Source organism: Lipotes vexillifer, unplaced genomic scaffold, assembly GCF_000442215.2.
Source record: "Lipotes vexillifer unplaced genomic scaffold, Lipotes_vexillifer_v1.1 scaffold525, whole genome shotgun sequence".
NCBI classification, from domain to species: domain Eukaryota; kingdom Metazoa; phylum Chordata; class Mammalia; order Artiodactyla; family Lipotidae; genus Lipotes; species Lipotes vexillifer.
Genome location: NW_006786891.1, coordinates 2,017,033 through 2,040,431, shown reverse-complemented (window position 1 = coordinate 2,040,431; position 23,399 = coordinate 2,017,033). Strand labels below are relative to the sequence as shown.

The following is a 23,399-nucleotide window of genomic DNA, read 5'->3' as shown; positions in this document are numbered from 1 at the left end:
TCCTGCAACTCACTGGTCCCTGGAGGGGTGGGTGGGTAGGTCGTGGTGGAGGTGGTGGGGGAGAGGGAGTGGGAAGCCTCACACTCTGGCCTTGGTAAAGAAACAAGATATAGGGAATTCCCTGGAGGTACAATGGTTAGGACGCTGTTGCCACTGAAGGGGGTGTGGGTTCAATCCCTGGTAGGGGAACTAAGACTCTGCATGCCATGTGGTGTGCCCAAAAGGAAAGAAAAGAAAAAACATAATTAGTAGCTTATATTCACCAATTCTTGCTACTAGAAGGCTAAAATTGGAAAGATAAGATAAAGTGGTTTTAATCTGAAGTTTGGGGAGAAAAATAAACAGAACATCTGATGGCTAGCATATAATAATCATTAGTAAAATTTTCAGTCTCTGAAGCAGAGATCATTTCTATCTTGCTAATGGAATCCAGGATTACTAATAAATCAGATATACGAAAAAGTAATCTCATTTTAATTCAAAACAGGATATAGTTTAGTTCTTTCAATCAAACTCATAATTACATAAGTCATTGACTTTTACTAAACTGTACTTCAACATAAAATACATACTAAAAGAAACACAGCAAGGGGCTTCCCTGGTGGCGCAATGGTTGAGAGTCCGCCTGCTGATGCAGGGGACACAGGTTCGAGCCCTGGCGTGGGAGGATCCCACATGCCGCGGAGCAACTAGGCCCGTGAGCCACAACTACTGAGGCTGCGCGTCTGGAGCCTGTGCTCCACAACAAGAGAGGCCACGATGGTGAGAGGCCCACCCACCGCGATGAAGAGTGGCCCCCGCTTGCCACAACTAGAGAAAGCCCTCACACAGAAACGAAGACGCAACACAGCAAAAATAAATAAATTAATTAATAAACTCCTACCCCCAACATCTTCTTTAAAAAAAAAAAAAAACACACACAGCAATTGAGGGGGAGGGTGATGAAATTCCACAAACACTTACTGCCTACCTACTGTATACCAGGTAATGTAAAGAGGCACGTTTGAAAAAAAGTGGAGGCTACAAAACTGCTAAGCCTCTGTGTGAGGCTTCCTGATTATGCATTTCAATGTGACTTCCGTAAGTTTAAAGGAGCCTCATATATAAACTGGAAATAACACATCTTTAAAATACTTATATTCTTGTAAGTTACAGAAAGTACTCAGAATTGTGCTTAGAATATGGTAGGCCCTTAAAATTGGTAGCTATTTAATCATTATTAAATGCATCATGATATTTAACATTTTTATCATAATTATTTTCAGGATTAAAATGGTAACTTATACCTATGGGCCAACACTGAAAGATTTTTTGCATAGTAAGATATAGCATGAAAGAATTGTTGACTAGACAAATATAGTCATTGGTTTTATTTTCATTCAGAGAATGAAAGGGTAGGTATTGATATTTGGGAAATAAGTAAGTACAATTATAAATGCTGCAATTTATGTTTAGTAATGTTAACTAATTTAAAACCAAGAATCAGTATCACAATTCCTGGCTGCTTACCCTTGAATCATTAAACACATTAAATGTCTTTCTGATAATGTGTGAACCATTTCTCCAAAACGAAAGGTCATTGACCAGAAGAAATTCACATTCAACAGTACTATAGGACTTTTCCAATACGGGCTGCCAAGTGTTTTTTGGTTGTTGTTGTTTGTTTTTTATACTACTTCTTTTGAAGTCACTTTGATTTAAGGAGGCTCTTCTCGTTAAAGCAAACCAAGCTTGCAGTTTTTGCTATAGTAATAAGCCTCATTACTTATACATATTCATTCATGTGTTCAGGGTTGGTTAAAAAACATTTATGTACAACAGTAGAATAACCAGAACACAAAATAGAGAAAGGACCTTAGAGATCATACCTATCTAGCCAACACACAATTCTCCTTTCTTCTTCTTTTCCTTTTAAAGGGAAGTTAAAGCCAAGGTCCTTTAACGTGTGAAGTAAGACTTATCAAGGTGCTAGCATTGTCAAGCATACCAAAACCAGCCAAAGACTTTTGTCTCCTTCCACAACATCATTTCCACAAGTCTGCATGCCTATCCATTGTTCAGCTCATTCCCTGAGATGATCTTCAGCACCACTGGCATATGTGCCTTTGTCCTTTAAGGGTGGCTTTGATTTTTTGAAATAGTCCTAAGTCTTTGGTTCAAAATGAGTTAGGTAAACAAGCTGGAAGACACTGACTATAAAGGCAGTGATTTGCAAGCTTTAATGGCCTAGGAATCACCTATGAAGTTTATTCAAAAGGCAAGTTCCTCAGACCCATCCCCCAGAGATTCTGATTCAACAGATGTGGGGTAAGGCCCAGGAAACTGCCTTTTTAATAAGCTCCCAACCCCATCCAAGGTGATTCTGATATAAGTGGTTAATGGAATACACTGTGAGAAATACTGCTTTTAGGATGCAGGACTGCATTCCTTGAAAGGCTTTAAGCTCTCTCTGAAGGTAGCTTTTAAAGAAGTTGTCCCCTAAATGTTTTGGGCAATGGCATATTCACTGGACCAAGTGTCTAGTCTCCTGAGGTGATGACCACATTGAAGATGATAATTCTCACTTGCTTCATTTGTATAGGTGAGCTGCAATTCGATGTGAGACAAAATTACAGTCTGTGAGCTCCAGGTGATAGAGGAAAAACAAGGCGGCGGGGGCGGGGGCGGTTTGCAATATTAGAGAAGTCAGGTCTCACTGAGAAGTTGATATTTGATCAAGGATTCAAAAGAGGTGAAGGAGGAAGTGGAACACATATCTCTAGGAAGAGAATTCCAGGCAGAGAGAACAGCAAACACAAAGACCTTAAAGTTGGAGAGTATCTAGCATATTTGAAAGGTGACAAGAAGGTTAGTATACCTGAAGCAGAGTAAAGCATAAAAGACAAAATTGATAATTTCGACTATTTTCACATGGTAACAGACACCATAACTAGGCCAAAAGATAAATGATGAACAGGGGAAAAAAATCTGAATTTCAAACTACAGAGAAAGGGCTAATTTCCTTAATATATAAAGAACTCTTAACAAACAATTAGGAAAAGATCCACAAATAATATATAAAGACAGCTTCAAGAAATGGAAACAGTAATGGCTCATAAACATGTGAAAAAATACTCAAAATAGCTCATAATGAGTAAGTCCTAATTAAAGGTACACTAAGAAACCATTTTTCATCTGTCAGATTAGTAAAGACAAAAAAATTTTGGTAACACCTTGCATTGGCAAGGTTACAGGGAAACAGGCACTACTGTACACTGTTAGTAGGAGTGAAATTGGTACCAACTCCTTTGTGGGCAATTTGCCAGTGTCTATTAAAATTAAATATGCACAAACTCTTAATCTAGCACTCCTACAACTGGGAATTTAGTTTACAGATATAGTTTCAGATGGAAACATATGTGCATAGTTATTTACTGTAAGCTTGTAATAGCAGAATATTGGGCATAACCCAAATGTCAACCACTAAGATCTAGTTAAATAAATTACAGTACCTTATAGAATTCAAAGGAATACTATGTAGCCATAAAATAGAAAGGGTTCTTTATGAACTGATATGAAATATCTTTTAAGATATAATGTTAGTGGGGAAAGCAGGGTGTTAAATAGTGTTTACCATTTGTGTAAAATTGGGGAAAAATAATTATATGTTTGTTTGCTTACATATAAAATAATCTCTGGATGGACAAATAAGAAACTTAAAACATTACCTCTAGAAAAGGTAACTTAGAAACAAGGATAAGTAGGAGACTTTTCATTACATACCTTTCTACAACTTTTGAGTTTTGATTAAAGTGAATGTATTGCTCAATCAGTAAATAAACAATTTGAAAGTAAGACAGTAACTCTCTGATAAAAATAAAGAAAAATTGCATGAAATCCCAAGCTTTTAACACAATGTTAATCACATTTGTCTATTTCTTATCAGTCTTTTGCTCAAATATATCTTTTCCTTTTTGTGGTAATCAGTGTTTAGTTGGATACAGTGTTTTAGCCTTCTATACGATAGTAATGAACCAGTATGTTAAATGGTTGAATAATATTCCATTGTGTAGATGTATAAGCTGTTATATTCATAGCTATTCACCTACAGCTAGATTTTTCTTTCTAGTTTTTTTTTATCATTATAAATAATACTTAAACAAATTCTTAAAGTATTTCCTTAGGGAAAAAAGCCTGTGAAGTGGAATTATAGGGTAAAAAGGTATAGAATCATTTAATGATTAGTGGTTCATATCGCCAAATTGTTTTCTAAAAGGATAGTATAATGCCTCTCCGTGCAAATGCAAATATTGTATCCATGTTAGAGAACACAGACAAACTAAAGGCAAATTTAAGAAAACACAGGATGAGACTTTGGGAAGATTTAATCTGAAAAGCATCTCTCACCTGTCTGTGGTTTAAGACTACCCAGTAACAGTAAACTGCTAAATTGTCTTAATAGACTAGTAGTCAGAGTTAAAAAGAAAATACAAATATCTCCTTGTTGTCATCTATAAATCACTCAAGTGGAAAGGCTTTGAGGCACTGGCAGTTTAATGACAGGGCTGTAACTAATCTATAGGGACTGATTTATACTAATTTTTTTGGAGGGACAATAATAATAAATAAATAGATAATTGGCTGCCTTCTCACCAAGAGTAAGAACATAAACATGTAAGTACCCCATTTTATTTTAAGTTGGGAGAGATAACAGAGAACACTGAACCCAATGTCTTATCAAATGCAGAACTTCTTTCTCTAGCAATGTAAAGAGAAGATTCATTTTCCAGGGGCTGTACAAGAGGGCAAATTTATGTTAAATGCCAGATAATATTTCTTCTGTGTTCTGCCTTTTACAAATTGATGGGTATTTATGAGGGCCTATGAAATATACAACAAGGTAAGACATGGTTTGTGTCCTTAAGACACTAAGAATATTTAGGGTTATAGCCTCAAACAGGAAACATAATCTGATATATAACTGGGGGCTAGATTTATTCGTTCAGATTAAGTGCTGGAAAAAATCAGAGAATGGAATGGGAGTTTAGAAATCAGGGAGAACTTTCTGTTCCAAGATAGTGCTCCTGGACTGCTATTAGGAGAATTATCTCTTATTCACCTCTGCATTCCTAGCACCTACTGCCAAACAGTATGTATTTGTTGCATGAAAGAGCCAGTTCATGCTTTAGTAACCTTTATCTCCACCATGACAATGTTGACTATCCAACCTTCCTTTTCCTCTTCCAACTACTTTCCTGAAATCAGTTTAACTAGGACAGTTGGTATGAATTATCATGGTCTCCCAGGCCTCTTTCACTATGCTTCTACCTTGATAGGTCACTTGGTCCCATTTCAAAATAGCAGGTATTGTCCACAAGTTCATACTCTAAGCTCCCCTCCTGACTTTTAGCATACTGCAGTTTTTACATAAATTCATCTTGTCACCACCCACTGACTGAAAATGTGACTTAGAAGAGGTGTAAAGTATCCAAATATTAACATATTAGAGAAAGTAGGAATTACTGCAAGCAGCATAATACTGTGGGAAGAACAAAGACTTTAGAGTCAAATAAACCTGATTTTGTCACTTACTAGTTGTTTCTTTTTTTTTTTTTTTGCAGTACGCGGGCCTCTCACTGTTGTGGCCTCTCCTGTTGCGGAGCACAGGCTCCAGACGCGCAGGCTCAGCGGCCATGGCTCACGGGCCCAGCCGCTCCACGGCATGTGGGATCTTCCCGGACCAGGGCACAACCCACAGCCTCTGCATCGGCAGGCGGATTCTCAACCACTGCGCCACCGGGGAAGCCCACTAGTTGTTTCTTTGGATAACTTAATCTTTCTGAGCCTTAGTTTTCTCACATATAAAGTGAAGGTAATGATACCTACTTTTGGAATTGGTCTGTGGATTAATCAATACCTCTTCTTCCTTCCTTTTATATGCTTCAGAGTCAAAGTTGGCTTTTCCTTTTTCTCCCCTTCCCCCCAAATTATGGATATGGCAAAATGTTTCCTAAAATAAGATTTAACAGTAAATCTCAGACTCTTATCACTGAACAAATGTATTATATTGCTGTATAACTTCTACAGAATCATCATAAGATTATTCCCTACTCTAAGGTAGAGACTGAAGATATATACATATATTTTCATGCTATGTTCTCTGATTGTTTTCCTCCTGCAAAATTTGGAGACTTTGTGATTTTATTATTATATACAAATTGTTCAGCATCATTATACAAAAACTTTTCAGAGTTCATTGGCTTCTCTTGAAACCCTGACATTTATACACAATTTCCTTATGTATTTGAAAAGAACTATTATTCTAATGGATAAAAGAAATGTGGGAGAGCATCAGTAGAAATCTTATACATAGGAGAAAAGTCTTTAAAACATAAATGACCAACAGCACAGAGTCTTAGCACTTCAGTCACTTATCAAAGCTTTCAAGCAAGAATCGATTACAACCCAGCTCTTGACAAAGGCTCATTTGAGACAGCTGATGTCTGACAGAAACAGCTGAATGAACAAGTTTACTATGTAGGCTTTTTCTCTAAGCTATATACCTGTTATGAGTTAGATCACGAAGAAAAGGAATATCTAAGGGTCATATCACCTAAAGCACTATCTTTACTGAAAAATGATTTAACATGGAGCTCTCTGTTTTTACAGGGGAGTGATATAAGAAACATCTATTTAAAGTGATCTATTTTACACAAAACAACAGTAGAAAAATAACTGTTTATTATATTTCCTAATGATTGTCAAATAAAAAATCATGCAATAAAATTCTTCCTTGAATTCAGTGCCAGGAAATTTTGAGATGAACTATTAGGCTTCCTTTTATCAGACAATGAGAATTTTAAGTGGTAATCTGTAAACTCTAAGGCATAGTACCTGGTGCATAATAGAAACTCAATAAATATACATTGCATGGATAGAGGAATGAATGAGGATATGCCTATCACATTTCCTTTTTCTCCTTTAGCTGCCAGAATTACAGAGTTGAATTCAGTGTTTATATACAAAACTTAGCTTGTGTTTATTTTTTTAAAAAATCAAGTGGAGTGATCATCTCCAGCGATGTTCAACTGCCAGGCACAGGCAAAAGGAAGGTGAATAGTTGGGTTTAACAAATTGAATGCAATGGAGGAAGACAGAGATGAGGGAGTTTAAAGTATTACAAGGAAGTGATAATGATGGACCTTGAAATTTAATTAGGACAAGGAAGGAAATGAAGACTGGACACAGGAAAGGGTGGATGGAGTGAAGTGGTATGGGTCAATAGATTGAAGGGCATGATAAGACAAAAAAAATTTTAGCACTGGTGACACTTGAGCAAGTGAGTGGAAATGGAGGTGCTCGTCAGAGCCAGATGTTTGAAATCCAAATATATAAGGTGATACAGTTTCTATTTATGACCACATCTAAGTGTGGTGAATAAAGAGAAGAAAAAAGTTTCTCTGGAGTTGGACAGGTCTGGGAACGGAGAGAAGTATCAAGAATGATAACAGGAGTAGAGATGATTAAGAAGTTCAGTCACTGTTTGTGAGTGATAAAATTTGGGAGAGTTAATAGAATCCAAACTTCAAAAAATCTTGTCAATCAACTGCATTAGTAGAGAATGGCAGAGATCTGGTTTAACAACAACTCAGACCCAGCCCAGTCTGGACCACCCATACCTGAAATACTGCTAGGGGATTTTAGTTGACTCCTTCAGTTCAACAGGAGCCAATAATAAAATTACAGACTAGAATTGTGCATAGCATCAGACAAATTTCCTCTGAAGCATTATGCTCGATTCTGGGCCCCTTTAGAATGGACTAGGTCTAGACACCCTACCATATGAGGAACAATGGAAGAAATAAATATATCTTGGTTGGAAAGGTAAGAAAATTAAGATAAACAAGATAGCTGTGGTTAAACTGATAAAGGACTATAATGAAGAAGAGAAGTTAGGCTTATTCCAGGTAATTCCAAGGCCAAAACTAGAACCAAAAGGGAGAGAGTTGCAGAAACTCTCTATGGGAAGAAGCACTATAGGAAAAACCTTTCCCGGCTTTTAGAGCAGCTCAAAAATACACTATCTTTTGAAGCTTTCATTTCTCTGTCCCTAGCAGTATTCAGGTAGAGACTGTAGTAATATCAGTTAGACATAATACAGGGAAAAATGCCTGCACAGTTGCAAATTGGATGTTAACTAAGAATGCTTCTAGCCCACAACTCTAAGATTTGGTGAATTCCATGTTTATTTGTTACCTGAGCAAAAGATCCATGTCTTATACTTCTCTTATATCTCCCACAGGGCTACGCACAGTTATTTAGTACAACTTTGTTGGTAATAATCCAGCTTGACAAGGTCATGGGACAAGAAGCATTATGTAGCAGAAAAGCACAGGTAGATCTGGGATTTATATCTGGTACAATCACTTGCATGACCTTGGGTAAGTTACAGAATTTCTCTGAGCCAAAAATAGTTTCCTCACATGTGAAATTGGACTTTGCCATTTACCTTGCAGAATTGTGGTTAAATGGGGTAATGTATATAGAGTGAGGATTAAATGAGCTCATATATATATAGTGTCTGACACATAGCTGGGGCTTAATGATTGCAGTTATGTGTGTGTTTTTTTAAAGCAGTGGTGGTAATCTTGATCTTAGCTATTGACACTCTAGAAGCTCCCATCACAAAGAGCAAGAGCTTGAAGGACAATTCTAAGGGTAAGGAAGATACCTTTATTGGTGAAAGAGGTGGAAGATGACTGTGGCTTCCTTAGCTATAGCCCACTAAGGTCACTCTGACTAGATCACAAGCTGGTAAGGGCAGTATGCTACAATCTACTGACAAACTTTACTAACATTCATTTTTAATCTTGCTTATATTGAAAACTATGTGTTCAAGTCATCAGAAAGTCACAGAATTTTAGAGATAAAAAGTTCAAATAGGGTCACCCCTCCCCCATTTTCATAGAAGAAAAAAATCTAGATATGTTATACCACTTGCCTAATAACCCCTTGTTTTTCATAATCCTAAGACTGACTCTTACCTCTTAACTGCCCTACATTTTATGACTGACATATGACTGTCCACATATAAACAGTGAAGAAACAGTTGTATTGAAAATCAGTCTTTTAAGAATAGCAACTGACATGTTTAAATGTGAATAGGTTTTGCTTTAGGAACTAATAAATAATACTTACATAGCTTTTGTAATGTCCAAATAATAAATTTTTGTTGCTGTGGCTGTTAATTAAGTAACTTATTTGGGAGCAGCTCAGAACCTCCAATACCTTATTTGAAAGTGGGACTGGGAAATATAATTTCTCATATTGAGATATAATAGTCATAGCATCTTTATTGTTCATATAAACTTGCCTCATCCCTTCCTTAGTTGAGATCTGTAGAGAAGTACGTTAAAGAGGACTTTCTTGGTGCTGATCACATATTGAGGAAAGATACGCAGAAGGCAACAATTTAGGAGGATTTAAAAAATTGTTGCTGTGGCTACAGACTGAGTCAGCCAACAGCAGATAAATTAATGGATGGCTGTTTAAAAATCCCTACAGTTAACTCTTTATTTGTAAATAATATAAAACTGTCACTTTATTACTAGAATGCAATCAAATACAAAGATACAAACCTATGCTGAAGGAAAGGATACCAAACCTATTCCCTAACAAATTACCCAAACATGTAAGAAATAGGATTTCACCTCACTCTCCAATTCCAGACTAACAGTTATTTCCTCTTTCAACTTTTGGTGGTATATTTGGCAGATTCGATCATTAAGATTATTGGGCACTAAAACCTTTTTGCGCATCTATGTAGACTGACAGGCAAATACTGGAAAAATGTCAGAGGAACCAGTTTCCATAGGTGGTTTTACATGACTGAACTAACATGTTTCTTTTACAGTTTTTCTCAGTGTTTTACTACCAGTATTTATGAAAGAGAGAAATGTGCTACCAATTTAAATGGCAAAGGTGACATGATTATTAAAAATTCTTCAGAAACAATCATGAATATAAAAATTATCAACACTGACAAAGCAATTAAGAAAACAAATAAATCTCTTTAGATCTTATCAATTTCAGATAAGAAGAAAAGCAAAAGACATGATGGGGTATATTACTTTAAAAATATTTTATTTGGGAAATGTCTTATTTTTAGAATTTGTTTCATTAGATAACTCATGTTTTGTAATCTATATATATAAACTGGATCGAGTACCTCTGGCAGTCATATTCATTTGAATCTGTATACCCTAAAATATGAGAATAACTAGCTACTGGAAGTGAATATTTGCACATAACTATACATGAGTACACTGCAGGGAGTCACAGAACAGGTAAGGGTTTGGCAACACAGCATAAAGGGGAGAAGTCTTGGTGTGAAGCTCAAACTTTATATATCTTGAAAAGGCAACGATTCTTTCAATTCTATCACTCTCAAAATCAAGATCCCTAGAATACTCAAAGCACAGAGTGTTTAGGAGAAAGACCAAGAAGAACGCCAAGAGAGTAACAAGAAAAGTCTAGTGCATGAGGAAAATTGGATTTGATAAAAACTTAAATGTTCTTTTGGACTATCTTGTCAACAGTATCACCTTGTATTGTTCTTTCCTAACAACAGTTTTCATGTAGACTGAAAATAGACAACTGTATCTGAGTTAAATATATATTTCCCGAATAGCATTAATTCGATTAATGTCAAGGAAATAATTTTTTTTTACACATATGCTTGATTCAGATACAATGCATGCACCACCAGGCAGTTATGACTGTAGTATTAGGTAATAGTGTGGGAAGTATCCAAATCAGAGTTTAAAAAGCTTGTAAACTGGTAATTTAAAGTTATCTCAAAGAACACTTTTAAAAGGATAATTGTCTATTTTAAAAAGAGTAAAGAATGTATTATAAACAGTTTAGCCATCACCTATATACAGACTGGCTTCTTCTCAATTGTAAGGCCATCACCTTTTATCCTTTCCCTCTTTTCCTTCCTTTCAGTACTATTAGGGAACTATTCACAAGTGTACCCTTGGACAATGCTGAGCAGTAATTATGACTTGCTGACAAAGAGATATGAACAATTACTGAGCCCATTTTGAAACCCTACACTAATAAAGTCATTAGATGCTGCCCTTGCCATGATCCTTCTAAAAGCTTCTGAAGTTACAAGAACACACGGCATTGTTTGCAGGGACAATTGCTGCTGGCAGAACGCAAACCTTGAGTTAAACCATGCTGCAAATTGATCTTGACATTCTGTTAAGACCGCCACTAAAAATCAAAAGCAGAGGAGAAAAGGAGAAAATGAGTGGGTAGGATGTAATCATGGAACAGGAGGGGTTCCTCCTCACCTTCTCTCCTCCCTCTTCACAAAACAAACCAGGGAGAAAATGACAAACTCTCCTAGTGTTTTAGAACCTTTATTTTAAAGCATTAATTAAGCCTTGACCTGGGATGTTTAGGATGGCAATACATTTCCTTTACAAGTATGGGAAGGAAAATGTGTCACAAAGGAAATAAAGAAGTTTGGGCAAAATTATATGGAAATCTGGCATGAAGGCTCTCTGGAAGTCTTAGTACTCTGACCACAACATGTCCATCTGTTTTATCAGCTACTTTTGCAGAATCCATATCTCTCCTAGGGTAGCAGCTGGATATTAACACTCCTTGTGTCTCCCATGCAGACCCCACACCTGGGCTATATTTGCTGGATCAAATGGAAGTGTAGGGCTAGAGTAACATGGTCAGCTAGCTTCAGCCAGGCATGAACCAGTGAGTAGTTTGGAATTAAGGGTAAGCCACTGTGATGGCAAGTGCAGGCAAAGACAACCTACTGATAATAAGAGATTTAAGCCAATTAACTCTTGCCAAAGATTAAGTAATGTGGAAAACTATCACTTGAATATTAAGGCTAACAAGTACCTGTCAGCATAGCAGCAGAAGTCTACAGTGACCTGATATACTGCACCCAAGTGCATTAAATTCAAAAGCTAATATTGATAGGCAATAGAATTCTGTCTGTGAACATTGGTACTAACTGTGTATGCAAAATTTAATACAAAGCTATGTATGTTACATGCAACCTGTGTAACTCAGGCACTGTCAGCAATTCCTAGGGAACACTGCTTAGAAATAGTGTGCAATGCCTGATTTAACACTGTGTAGCATGTACACTGATGTGCCACACACTTTCAACTCAGGAACTTACATATAAGCAACTCATTTTTCAGCACTCATAGCCAGCTAATTACCCAGTTGGCACTATCCTAGTCAAATTCAATGTTTAAATTTTCTAGAATTAGATAATCTAAAACAATACCTATATTGGATGTACTAAGTAAGACATTTGCCATGTGGGCCTGTTCAGAACAAGTGATACCCATTAACCCACTTATTACTGGTTAATATTGGTGGTTTATTGTGCCACATATGTTATATGGCTTTCCTTCATGAAGCAACTTCAGTCAAGAACCTGCAGTTCAGCACCAAGGGCACTCATGTGCCAATGTTCTCATTACCCAGTCCCAAACAGCTCTAATAGAGGTAAGCAAATCAATACTTATTGTGCTAGTGTTTTATATAGTTCTCTCTATATTTAATTCTGATGGTGCCCAAATGGACCTTTGCCTACCTTCTTGGCATAGCTCATCATGAAGCCAGTCCAGTATTCCTACATATCCTATGGGCATATTTACTTTAATCAATGTCACCACCAGTGCAGAAGGCTCAGAGTACCATCCCAAATGGCCCCATTTGAGAGGCCAATTACTTTAGAGATATCATAGAGACTTGGTGAGTCTGGGGAAGAAACTTTGGAACCAGTGGATAAACTTGTCTTGGTTGGAATTCAATCCTCTTTCCAGATGGTGGGTGCCTGGGGCACATGAGCATAGGCCACGATAGCCTGGGGTGCTATAGTGCCAGCAGAAGACGAGGTACCCAGTCTGGACATTTTTAGTTCATCCTGCAAGGAGAAGGCTTTTGAAGGCTTTTGCTTTATTATTCCTATTAATGGCTGTGGGGGGAAAATCGTACAATTAGAGGGATATGGTAGCATTTCCAATGCTCTTTCTACTACCCAAGCTGGTCTCTCTTATCCATTATGTTTCAATAAGCCTATGAGAGATTGTTGCTTTATTTACCAATATAACACTTATTTTTTAAAAGGCACTTTAATGCATTGAGATTACAGAGATAGCTCCCTTGGGGAGCTGACAACCTAGCAGGGAGATAGACAATAAACGTTCAGTATAATGAGTGCCATCAATACAAGTTAGTACAGTGATACCATGGGAGCATATAGAATGTGCATTTTTACCCAGACTGAGGCAAGGGAAGAATGGGAAGATGCAAGGCTTCCTAGAAGTGATATGTGTTCTGAATTTTAAGAAATTATTCTTTCATAGACCAAGCATTCATTCACTGCATTGTGCTAAAAATACTTTTCTGCTCCACTGTCTGCCTATAAGCATATGCCAGTACCAGGATGAATCATTAACAAAACAACTTTTTGGAATCTCTCCATCCTGGTTCGTTGGCCTTAATCCTCAATTTGGTTCAGACCACACAGGATTACATTTTTTCTCTATTTTTTTCTCTCTTCCACAATTCAGATAGCTAATTATGAGGTTTAAAATACAAATATCCTTTTATAAGAATAGCAAATACCTGCAACCCAACAAACTAGGAATGTTGCTAATATTAAAAATCTCTGAAAAGAAAGAGTGAAATTCTATTATCACCTTCTTGTGTCATCTCTTTCAAGTCCTTCCCTGGCTCACTCAGGTAGAGTGACTCAGTATGAAGTTCATCTATACTCCCAAAGCACCTTGTACATATTTCATGTTACATATTAGCTCTTATGTCTGTCTTGCTTACTAGACTATGAGTGTTTTAAGCAGTAGCACTGTGTCTTTTTCAACTTTTCATCCTCAGTGCATAGCACCAATCCTGGTTCATATTAAACATTCAGTAAATGTTTATTCAATGAATAAACATGGAGGAATATATACCTTTCTTAAGATATTTTAGCCACTTCCAGAAGTGATATGCAAGATCTCTTTGTTTACCATTATCTATCTGTTTTTAGCTTTTTCTTTACCGGCATATCCTACTGTTTCTATCAGGATCATTGTTCAACTGGATATTTGGGAAATTATACCCTCTAGCACCTCTCAAGACTAACAAGGGCTTTCTGCCTACTACTTTAAGAAAGAATGGCTCTGAAATGCAACTACACATGGCAGCCAGTAAGACTATAGAGAGTTTTCCAAGAAAGAAATCTTATTTAGATATACAATACTGAAATTATAAGCAACATTCTTAAGTGGAATTAGAAGAATACATTCATTTGCCAAATTTTTATTGTTTCTTTCTCCCAGAATTTTGTAAAGTTCCTTGTTTAATGAGACAAATAAAATAAGTCCTTCCAGAAGATCACGATTTAGTGAGGGAGAAAACAGGCAAGTAATCACTACTGCTAAAGTCTGATGTCTCAGTTCACATTTGGAATGTTCCAAGATCAATCTAGAAGTTATTCTAATCCATTATACAGATATAGGTTGGTTAACTTAAGTATTCAACTTAAAAAGTTACTAGAATCGGGCTTCCCTGGTGGCGCAGTGGTTGGGAGTCTGTTTGCCGGTGCGGGGAACGCGGGTTCGTGCCCCGGTCCGGGAGGATCCCACATGCCGCGGAGCGGCTAAAGCCCGTGGGCTATGGCCGCTGAGCCTGCGTGCCCGGCGCCTGTGCTCCGCAATGGGAGAGGCCACAACGGTGAGAGGCTCGCGTACTGCAAAAACTCTCTTCTCTAACAAATATGCCTGTTTATGTTAAAAAAAAAAAAAAAAAAAAAAAAAAGTTACTAGAATCATTCTGAAAGTGGGAAATCCAAATCATCAACACTACAGGGGTGTATACCAGTGACATTCTATAGTTCTTTTTTATTCTGGTTTGTTAGCGAAATCAGGAAATTTGACTTATAACAGCAATTCACATTCATGTTCTGGTAACTTTACCAAAGCATTCACTTAGTTCAATATCCTTCACTTGTCTTCTAGAAACAGGAGAGATTCACAGTAAATTATGGAGGACTAATGTTTCTGGAGGCTTAATCCAAGTATTTCTTAAGCAAAAATAAATTTGCTTGGCAAGTTCCTTCCTGTCTTGGGCATCAATGTCTCCAGCTATCATACCAGAGGATAGTCTCAGAAAACCACTAAGGAAGCATCCAGGCTAAATAGCTTATAGGCTTAGGACTCTTGAAACATATGATTAGCCTGAACTAGGATAACTAGATATGGGAACAGACAAGAAATACACCAGGAATTTATTTCTAAACTTTAACATTTGTCATAAAGAAATCACAGTTGAAAGGAAACCCACAGCAACAATCTTATTTGTGATGTCTAGACATCTCTTCTGTATTTCCACATATTAATCTGTCCCATTTTAACTACCTGGTAATAGCAAATGATGGCACAAAAACTTTTGTTATATAGACCACTGACCAATAAACATTAGTACAGCAGACTTCTGTTGAATTGAGCAGACTTCTATTGAATTGAAAGTTTTAGGTTTTGTTACTCATTGTTAATTGCATCAAATGGATGATGCAATCAATTTTCATGACAAACACTTTTGAATAAATGTGATAAAGATCCAAGAAACATCACAGAGATGGAAACTCAAATAATTGTATTTAGATTAATCTATGGTAGATGGTAAGAAAATTGTGGCCAAAGTTAAACTCTTTTTGGGGAGCAAGAAATCAGCCTAACTTATAATTTTGATAATCAAAAGGTAATCGACTTTTACTCTCTTAGGAATATGCCATTCCAGTGAATTTTCATCTTGTGTTTGTAAAATGTGGATTTTACCATAGGCCTTAACTGTAATAATGAGGAGGTGTACATGAACAGTAGCTACATAATTTTATTTATTACTTTATAGAGAGAAATGTAATACCTTAACTTTAAATATCAATAGTTTTTAATTTGTAATACGAATAGAACTTGACTTTGAATAAGGACGTCAAGTATCTTAAATCCCAGAAATTATGTTCTCTTTCTCCCCACTGCCCTGTTTCTTGTTGCTATAAATGTTTATCAAATTCCTAGATGTTTCTATTTAGTTTTTAATATCATTTCTTTTTGTTTTCATAACAGTAACCTAATAATGGGATGCCACATTTTTAAAAATGTAGATTGAAATATCCTATCATACTTCACAGTTGGTCTTGCAATTCACTGGGAAATAGCTCTAAAGCCTTAAACAAGGCCTTTATTTTGTGTTTTAAAAAAGTGTCATAAGGAGTTAATAGGACACAGCTGTACTGGTTCTTTCTAATAAGCAGCTTCTGTCGCTTTGGTCACCACAGGTGTCTCTGTAACCTGCAAACTCTTATTACTAGTGTATCAAAGTTGTGCTACTTAACAGACTTCTTTAGTAAAACATAACAAAGCAATTACATGGCTGTTGATTGCCAGTCATAAAAAAACCCCCTCAAACACTACTTTTCAAAAGAAACTACACTGCAATTTTTTGTCATTGTAAAATAAAAGGAACTAAGGAATTAAATGGAGGATAGAACAAAATAACAGCAGGTAGCCCGCTGAACTTAGCCACTACAGATGGTTTAGAAATAGTGTTTCCTTCTCCATTAAGTTGTGGATAAAAGGAAAGGAGGAGATTCCTTACTGCCAGTGAATGGCAAAAGATTTAGCCAAGTCTCCAGTCTATGTATTTTGCCTCATGAAAGCCCTTCGATGCTGCATTTTTATCTGTTTTTGGCACTGCTTTTCATCACCTTTAACTGAGTGTGAATAATAACCTGATTTAATTTAAACAAATACAGGTGCTAAAGGTTCTTTATTTATGTATAACAGGGAACATTTCCAAGGCAGAACGAAGTCATCCTATGAAATTTCCTAACCATTTACTTAAAGAAATGAAGTATTAGATGAAGAAATTGCTTCAACATTCTTTTGCTTCACATTTAAGAGAAGAATCATCTTTCTTTTCAGATTCAGATTACATAAAACAAAGTCTGAATGATGAGCAAAAATTCAGTGAGCCATAAAATAATAAAAAGACAAATCAGATGATTTCTAATTGTTCTACAGTCATTTAAATTAGGTAACTACAATAGGATTGCCTTGAAATGAATGAATTTAATCTCCTTGTTCATAAACCAGCAGTCTGTGATGATGATTGTGTTAACACACCCAAAGTAGCATCACAGGATGTTATGGCCACATGTGTAATTAAACACGATGAAATATATTTCAGATGGCAAACTCAAATAGGCAAAATATGAATAATTATTCATCACTTACAGATATTATGATTAACAAACTAAGTAAATTTATCCTGACAGCTAGGAAGGGGATTTTTTTTTTCCCCCATTGAGAATATGGATGTAACGCTGGCTGTGTGCAAAAGAATGTGTGCAATAAAGCGATTACATCAATTAGCATATGCTAGAGTTAAGCTATTACCAACTCCAATGGACTGGTCCAGAATGTCCTGCCTTCATCACTGGAATTATTAAAAACTAAACTTACTAGTAGGATTATATATTAGATTTTCCTTGTCTTTTCTGAATATTATTAGAAACATTTTAATATTCAACAACATATTAGAACATAAGAACATACAGTACATAGGAAGGTACTATATTACTATTATCACAAAAAGACAAGAACAATGTATTTTGGTTTTGGTTTTCAGGTTATTCTTGAATTTAAGAAATCTTTTATTAGGTTAAGGTATTTTTTCACAATCGAAAATAACTGCATGTTAACTATAACAAATAGCTTTTATCTAATTAAATGTAATAATAGAAAATTTAATGCTGAGGATGAAAATGTTTATGATGATAAGAAACCAAATACAATGATGACTTTTAACAATAAAAAAGCCCAACTTATAACTTGTGAACAACAGTATTACCTTGCTCTGTTGGCGTCCTTTGTCAGGTCCCAAGCCCAGGTTATAAAATTTTGACTCAGATAAGAGACGATAGATTCAGCACAAAGCATTTGTGAGCAGAACACGTTGGTTAATACACTTTCATCGTGGTGGAGGTAGACAGCAAGAAGTTTTCTCTGAAAAGAGGGGTAAAGACTGATGAATTAAAATATGCACTAATATAAGATTTCTTGAATTTTGGAAAGGCACAGTCAGTCAATATAAACAACAGTAAAAATTAAATGCTATTCCCTAAAAGAGTACCTGACACCTGGACATCTACTAATGTGAATACATTTTGCTTCCTTACACTCTAAAAAGGCTAGAATGATTGTATTGTTTTACAGACTGCTGTCGCAGATTCCTGTTAACATGTGCAAGCCTATCTCAAGCACAAATTGCAACAGAATGGCATTTTCTTTAAATAAAATGGAATTACCATTCTCTGTATTTAACACATACTTTATATGTAAAGAGAAAATTAATTTTGAACTATTCAACTATACAGAGAAAAAAATACTGATTAAGATTGGATGCCAAAATCTCTCTTACATATTTTTTGTTTTTAATCTGAGCACTAAATAGTCTCTTCTACTTGAAAGAAAAAGGTCTGAAATAAACTTGTTTTAGTTCCACAGGTAATTTCAAAGCCCTTAATGTGTTCCCATGTCAAAGTCCTTACTTAAGAGGATGTGACATCTAATTGCCATTTGAAAGGATGATAGAAAAATGTTCACTTCACATGAATTCTTTCTAGTTTATATTTCAGAAAATGTCCAGTGAAGTTTTTCATATGGAGAATTATTCTTTCCCTTTTGCCTGATAAAACTTGCTTTCAAGAAATGACATCTGCTCTCTTAAAAGTATCCTCTGTAATAGTTGGATAATCAATAAAATAACTGAAACTAAAAACTGAAATTGAGCAACATAATTTGCAAATGTCAGCTTTAACCACAACAATGATGATTAAAGAACCTAAATTGTCCTTAACTTTTTGGTGCTACCTTGTAGAAGAGCTGAGTTAAAGAACAGTCAGTTACCAGGACACGGAAAGATAAAATTTTATGGTAAGGACAATATACACATCTAATCTGTGAAATTCTGGTGAAGGAAAATTTCAAGGAAGCTGTAAGAATGTGATGATGAAGAAATTTGCTGTGTGGGATTCTAAACAAAGAAGGACATTTACAGAAAAAGGGCTCATGTTGATGAAAGTCTGATGCTTGGAATTATCCTGATAAATAATCCAAATAATAATCCTAATAATAATAATTAAAATATTTTCTTCAAAGAGAAATTTTGTACTAGATGAGGGTAGCCAGAGGTACTTTAATCCCCAGAATAAACCTGTAAAATAGTATTCTTAACTTCATTAGCCTATGCGGAAATTGAGCTTTAGAAACCTGACTTACCCTAAATTCTAAAACTAGTAAGTAAGTGGTACATCTGGGATTGGAACCCAGATTGACTGACTCCAAGCCTAGTGTTCTTTCTTTGGATACTGAAGCAGGGAACCTAACTGCACCATAGTCAAGACTTGGAGAGCTTGTAGAATATTAAGGCACCAGATGCTCATATATCGGTGCTTCCAGGGCCTCAGAGACAGCATGTAATGGGAATAAGGACAAAATGCTTCCATGTGTCCATTCATTCATTCAAGAAGTATTGGTTAAAATATTCTTTGTGTCAGGCCCAGCAGGAAGCAGTGGTGATTAAATGCTGAACAAGAAAGATTTAGGGTTTTTTCATCTATGTTGATATATGCAGATACCAGTAGCTGGTATGTAGGAAGTTTGTAATCAGATACATTGTTGGAGAGATACTTATCTAGGAAATTCCTACTCATCCATTAAGGCTCAAAGCAAATGCCTCTGGGAAGCCTTCCCTGATTCCTTCAGGCAGCATTAAGAGCTTCCATTTCTGGGCCTCTATCTCTTCTATTTTAGTATTACAATTGTTTACCAGTTTCCCCTCTAGACAAAGCTTCTCAAGGGTGAGGACCGGGTCTCTTTCAGTCTTCTTTGTATCCCTAAGTTAGCACAGGACTCAGCATGTTTGAGGAAAGAGACATGAATGCTGATATCAACCATAGCCCTCTGGCAAAAAAGACACCAAATGGTAGCAGCAATGCCAAATCACTCTTAGTAAACAAATCTAGAAATCTGCTGCTTTAGGGAAAGGAACAGGAACCTGGCAGCACTAACAAATTCAGAGCTCCTCTTCTTAGAAGCTCTCTGGCCCAACAGACAGGGGGATGTCAACCTCTAATTCTGCTTGATCGTATCTCAGCAACTACCTTTAATGAGACACTGGGAACAAGAGAGCTGTCCACTTCTGAATCAGCATATTTCTAACCAAACAATAGCAATGGCTAAATCTTTAAAATGCATATTTCTCTCAAGAACACTGCAATGGAATATTTAGACTTTGGGAAAGAGATTAGCGATTTACATTGCTATCTCAGTGATTTAATTTAAATGCTCTTCCAAACCAAACACACATGTGCTGAAGAGGCTACTAGGAAACCCAACATGGAGAGTTCCCTATACATGCAGCTGACAGTGTTGACTGAAACTAAACTTGGAAATCCAGGGCACTAATGCACAATATCAAGCAATAAAACAGCATCTCTTTGGCAATATTTAATTTAAAAAAGAAGAAAGAGGTAGGCGAAGATCAGGCACTGTTTTGGAGGATCAACCATTCTGCATTTCAAAGCATTGGTCCCTGCAATATCCAGGTTACTGTGCTAGAATCTCAACTATTATATCGCAGTTGTGAGAGGGAGGGCAAAGATGTGTTTACTCAGTGATTAGGCCCTTAGAATAAGCCTCTAGCTCCTAGAGAGACAGCTCACCACTTATTCATTTGGGCCAATTCACAAAGCCTAGGAAGATTAAACATCCATGCTGAGAAGACAAGCGAATGCAGACGGTGAAAAAGAAATAAAAATTCTTTAAAAACTCTGAGATGACTTCATTATTTTTCCACAAGGAAACTTTAGGAAAGTGTTTAGTTAGAGAAAAACCCACATTGACCTCTCTCTAAACCCTTAATCTTTCCTTTGTGGTGGCATTGCTTTGTGGTAAGCGACTGGCTCGCCTCACCCCTCTTTTCACTAGAAGCTGAGAGAAAAAAGGCTCTGGAGAAACAGTTTTCGTTCTAGGGACACAAACCCCTGACACTGTTAAACATGAGATGCCAGGAAAACACACTTAAAAAAAAATTCTCACTTTAAGCTCTAAACTGTGAGAAAGGAGATGATACAAAATATCAGAAAAGGATCTTCAGCTTGGGGGTACTCCCACAGTAGCTTTCAAAAGGGAAACCGAATACTCTTAAAATAATCTTTTCTCTCAAACACAGTAAGCTTTCAACAAAAATTTTTCTTCTGCTATTATGACAGTAAAAATAAGCAAAATATAAAGGCTCAATAATATGCAAATGCTACTAAATTTGGGCTACATAAATCTCTGATTAAATTATAGGCACACCTAAATGAACCCCAGACTCAGATTTCTGATTACTTTATTGAGCTCAACTAAACACAGTCCAAAACAGTGAGAACTGTGTTCAGTGTATCAGAAAACTGCTTTTGTGAAGAAAGGGCATCTAGTACATAGAAAAAGCATAGGAAAATGTTTTGTTTTCCATTACTATAACCATTTTTCCCTTTGGCCCATTAATAATTTAGTTCAATAACATTTACAGAGTGCCTATGTGTTAGGCATTGAGAATACAAAGATGAATAAAACAAAGTTCCCTTGCTCTCTAAGAGTTGGGGGTGGGGAGGGGATGGCATATGGAGAAAGCAAAGAGTTAATTGCAGTATCATATGAGAAGCAATAAGATGGGGGCATTAAAAAACCCTACATTTTATTTGTCCTTCCTAATTTGGCAGAGAGGTGTAAGTCTGGCTGACGACAAAGGCAAGCAGCCCAGCTATACTCTCCTCAGGCTCCCTCTTTGTGATCTAGGTTTTGGTTAACAGTTAAAGGAAAGTCTCCAAGCATTAAAGTAACAGAAAGCTCTGTGCTAAACCCAGTTTTGCCACTCACCAGCTGTGTGACTGTGGGGGTTAGATGGGTGTTGTAACAATTGTGGATAAAGAAGGTAAAGTGCCTATTTACAATGCCTGGCCCATAGTAGGTGCCAAGTAAAATGCAGCTGTTAGGATCAAGATTCTGGAACTATCCATGCAAAATAAAGGATTTGAAAGCCATTTCAAGGGAAATGATAGCCATGAAAATGTATGAAAGATTATACAGCTCCTTCATTTCTCCTACTGGGCATAGTGTCTGGGATGCTTCATTGTGTCTGTGCCTTCAGAGCCTCACTAATCTTCACATTCAAACCCAGGAGCTAAGGTACTAAGTTGATGCTTAGGAAGTGCCAAGCTGACAGCAACCAGTGTGACTTGGCCTTGAGCTACAGTAGCTATTGTATTTAGACACTTAGCATCACAGAACCACAGAACATTAGAGCTGGAAGAAATGAGCTGGCTATGTCTCAAAATAAGCCAGGCACAGAGCAGACACTTAGAAAATATTTGCTGATGGACTGAAAAGGAAGTTGTCTAGTTTCATTTTAAGTACGAGAACATCCATAATCTGTGTGTTCAATGATTTTGAAGTTGATATGACAATTTCTAGAAATGGTATTTCATAGTTTTTTCAGTATAAGAATTAAAACAAATTAAAAATAATTTCCTTTGTATAAATTGGGAGCTGATTTTACTTCTCCTCTTTCAGTTTCCCTTCTCCTTTTCTATCATTATCATCACCATAATAATCAGAATTATCGCTGTTCTTTTCTTTTAAGTTTGGGGGTGGTTTACTGACACAACCAACTGATACACTGATACAACAATAAACACTCTTTTATATTTTACCTAGATTTATCAATTATTAACGTTTTACCATATTTGCTCTGTCATTCTTTTTATGCTTCTTCCCCTGAAACATTTAAAGTTGCACATATCATGACACCTCCACCCTACTTTAGTGTCTGTCTCCTAAGAAATAAGGACATTCCCTTACATAACCATAATTTCTTTAATCACACCTAAGACATTTAATATTGTTTACAATATTTACAATTTAATATTGCTACAATCATCTAATACAGAGTCCATATTCAAATTTCCCCAGTACCTCAAAATGTCCTTTGTAGCTGTCTTATTTATTGTTTTAAATCCAGGCTCTAAATAGGATCATCCTAGTACACTGCCCATTTCCACAATCCTGTTCCTGTATATGGATATTCATAGGTCCAGCCCAGCACCCAACCATGACTCAAGATAAGCACACTGTAAGAATAGAGGCAGGGCAGCATCAAGCTACATTGTCTGGATTCAAATCCCTGCTTTGCCACCACTCAGCTGTGCAACCTTGGGAAAGCTACTTCTCTTTTCTGTGCCTTGGGTGACACAGTTCTGGAAG

General features: G+C 36.4%; 1 protein-coding gene across 1 annotated transcript in view; it reads right to left on the bottom strand.

Annotated features, from left to right (window-relative positions):
- Positions 1 to 23,399, bottom strand: part of FAF1 (Fas associated factor 1) — a 514,789-nt gene that overhangs the window by 93,619 nt on the left and 397,771 nt on the right. The window contains exon 13 of the mRNA XM_007459639.1: positions 17,941 to 18,095. Within this exon, the coding sequence (XP_007459701.1) occupies positions 17,941 to 18,095 (155 nt within the window). The remainder of the gene's footprint in view (positions 1 to 17,940; positions 18,096 to 23,399) is intronic.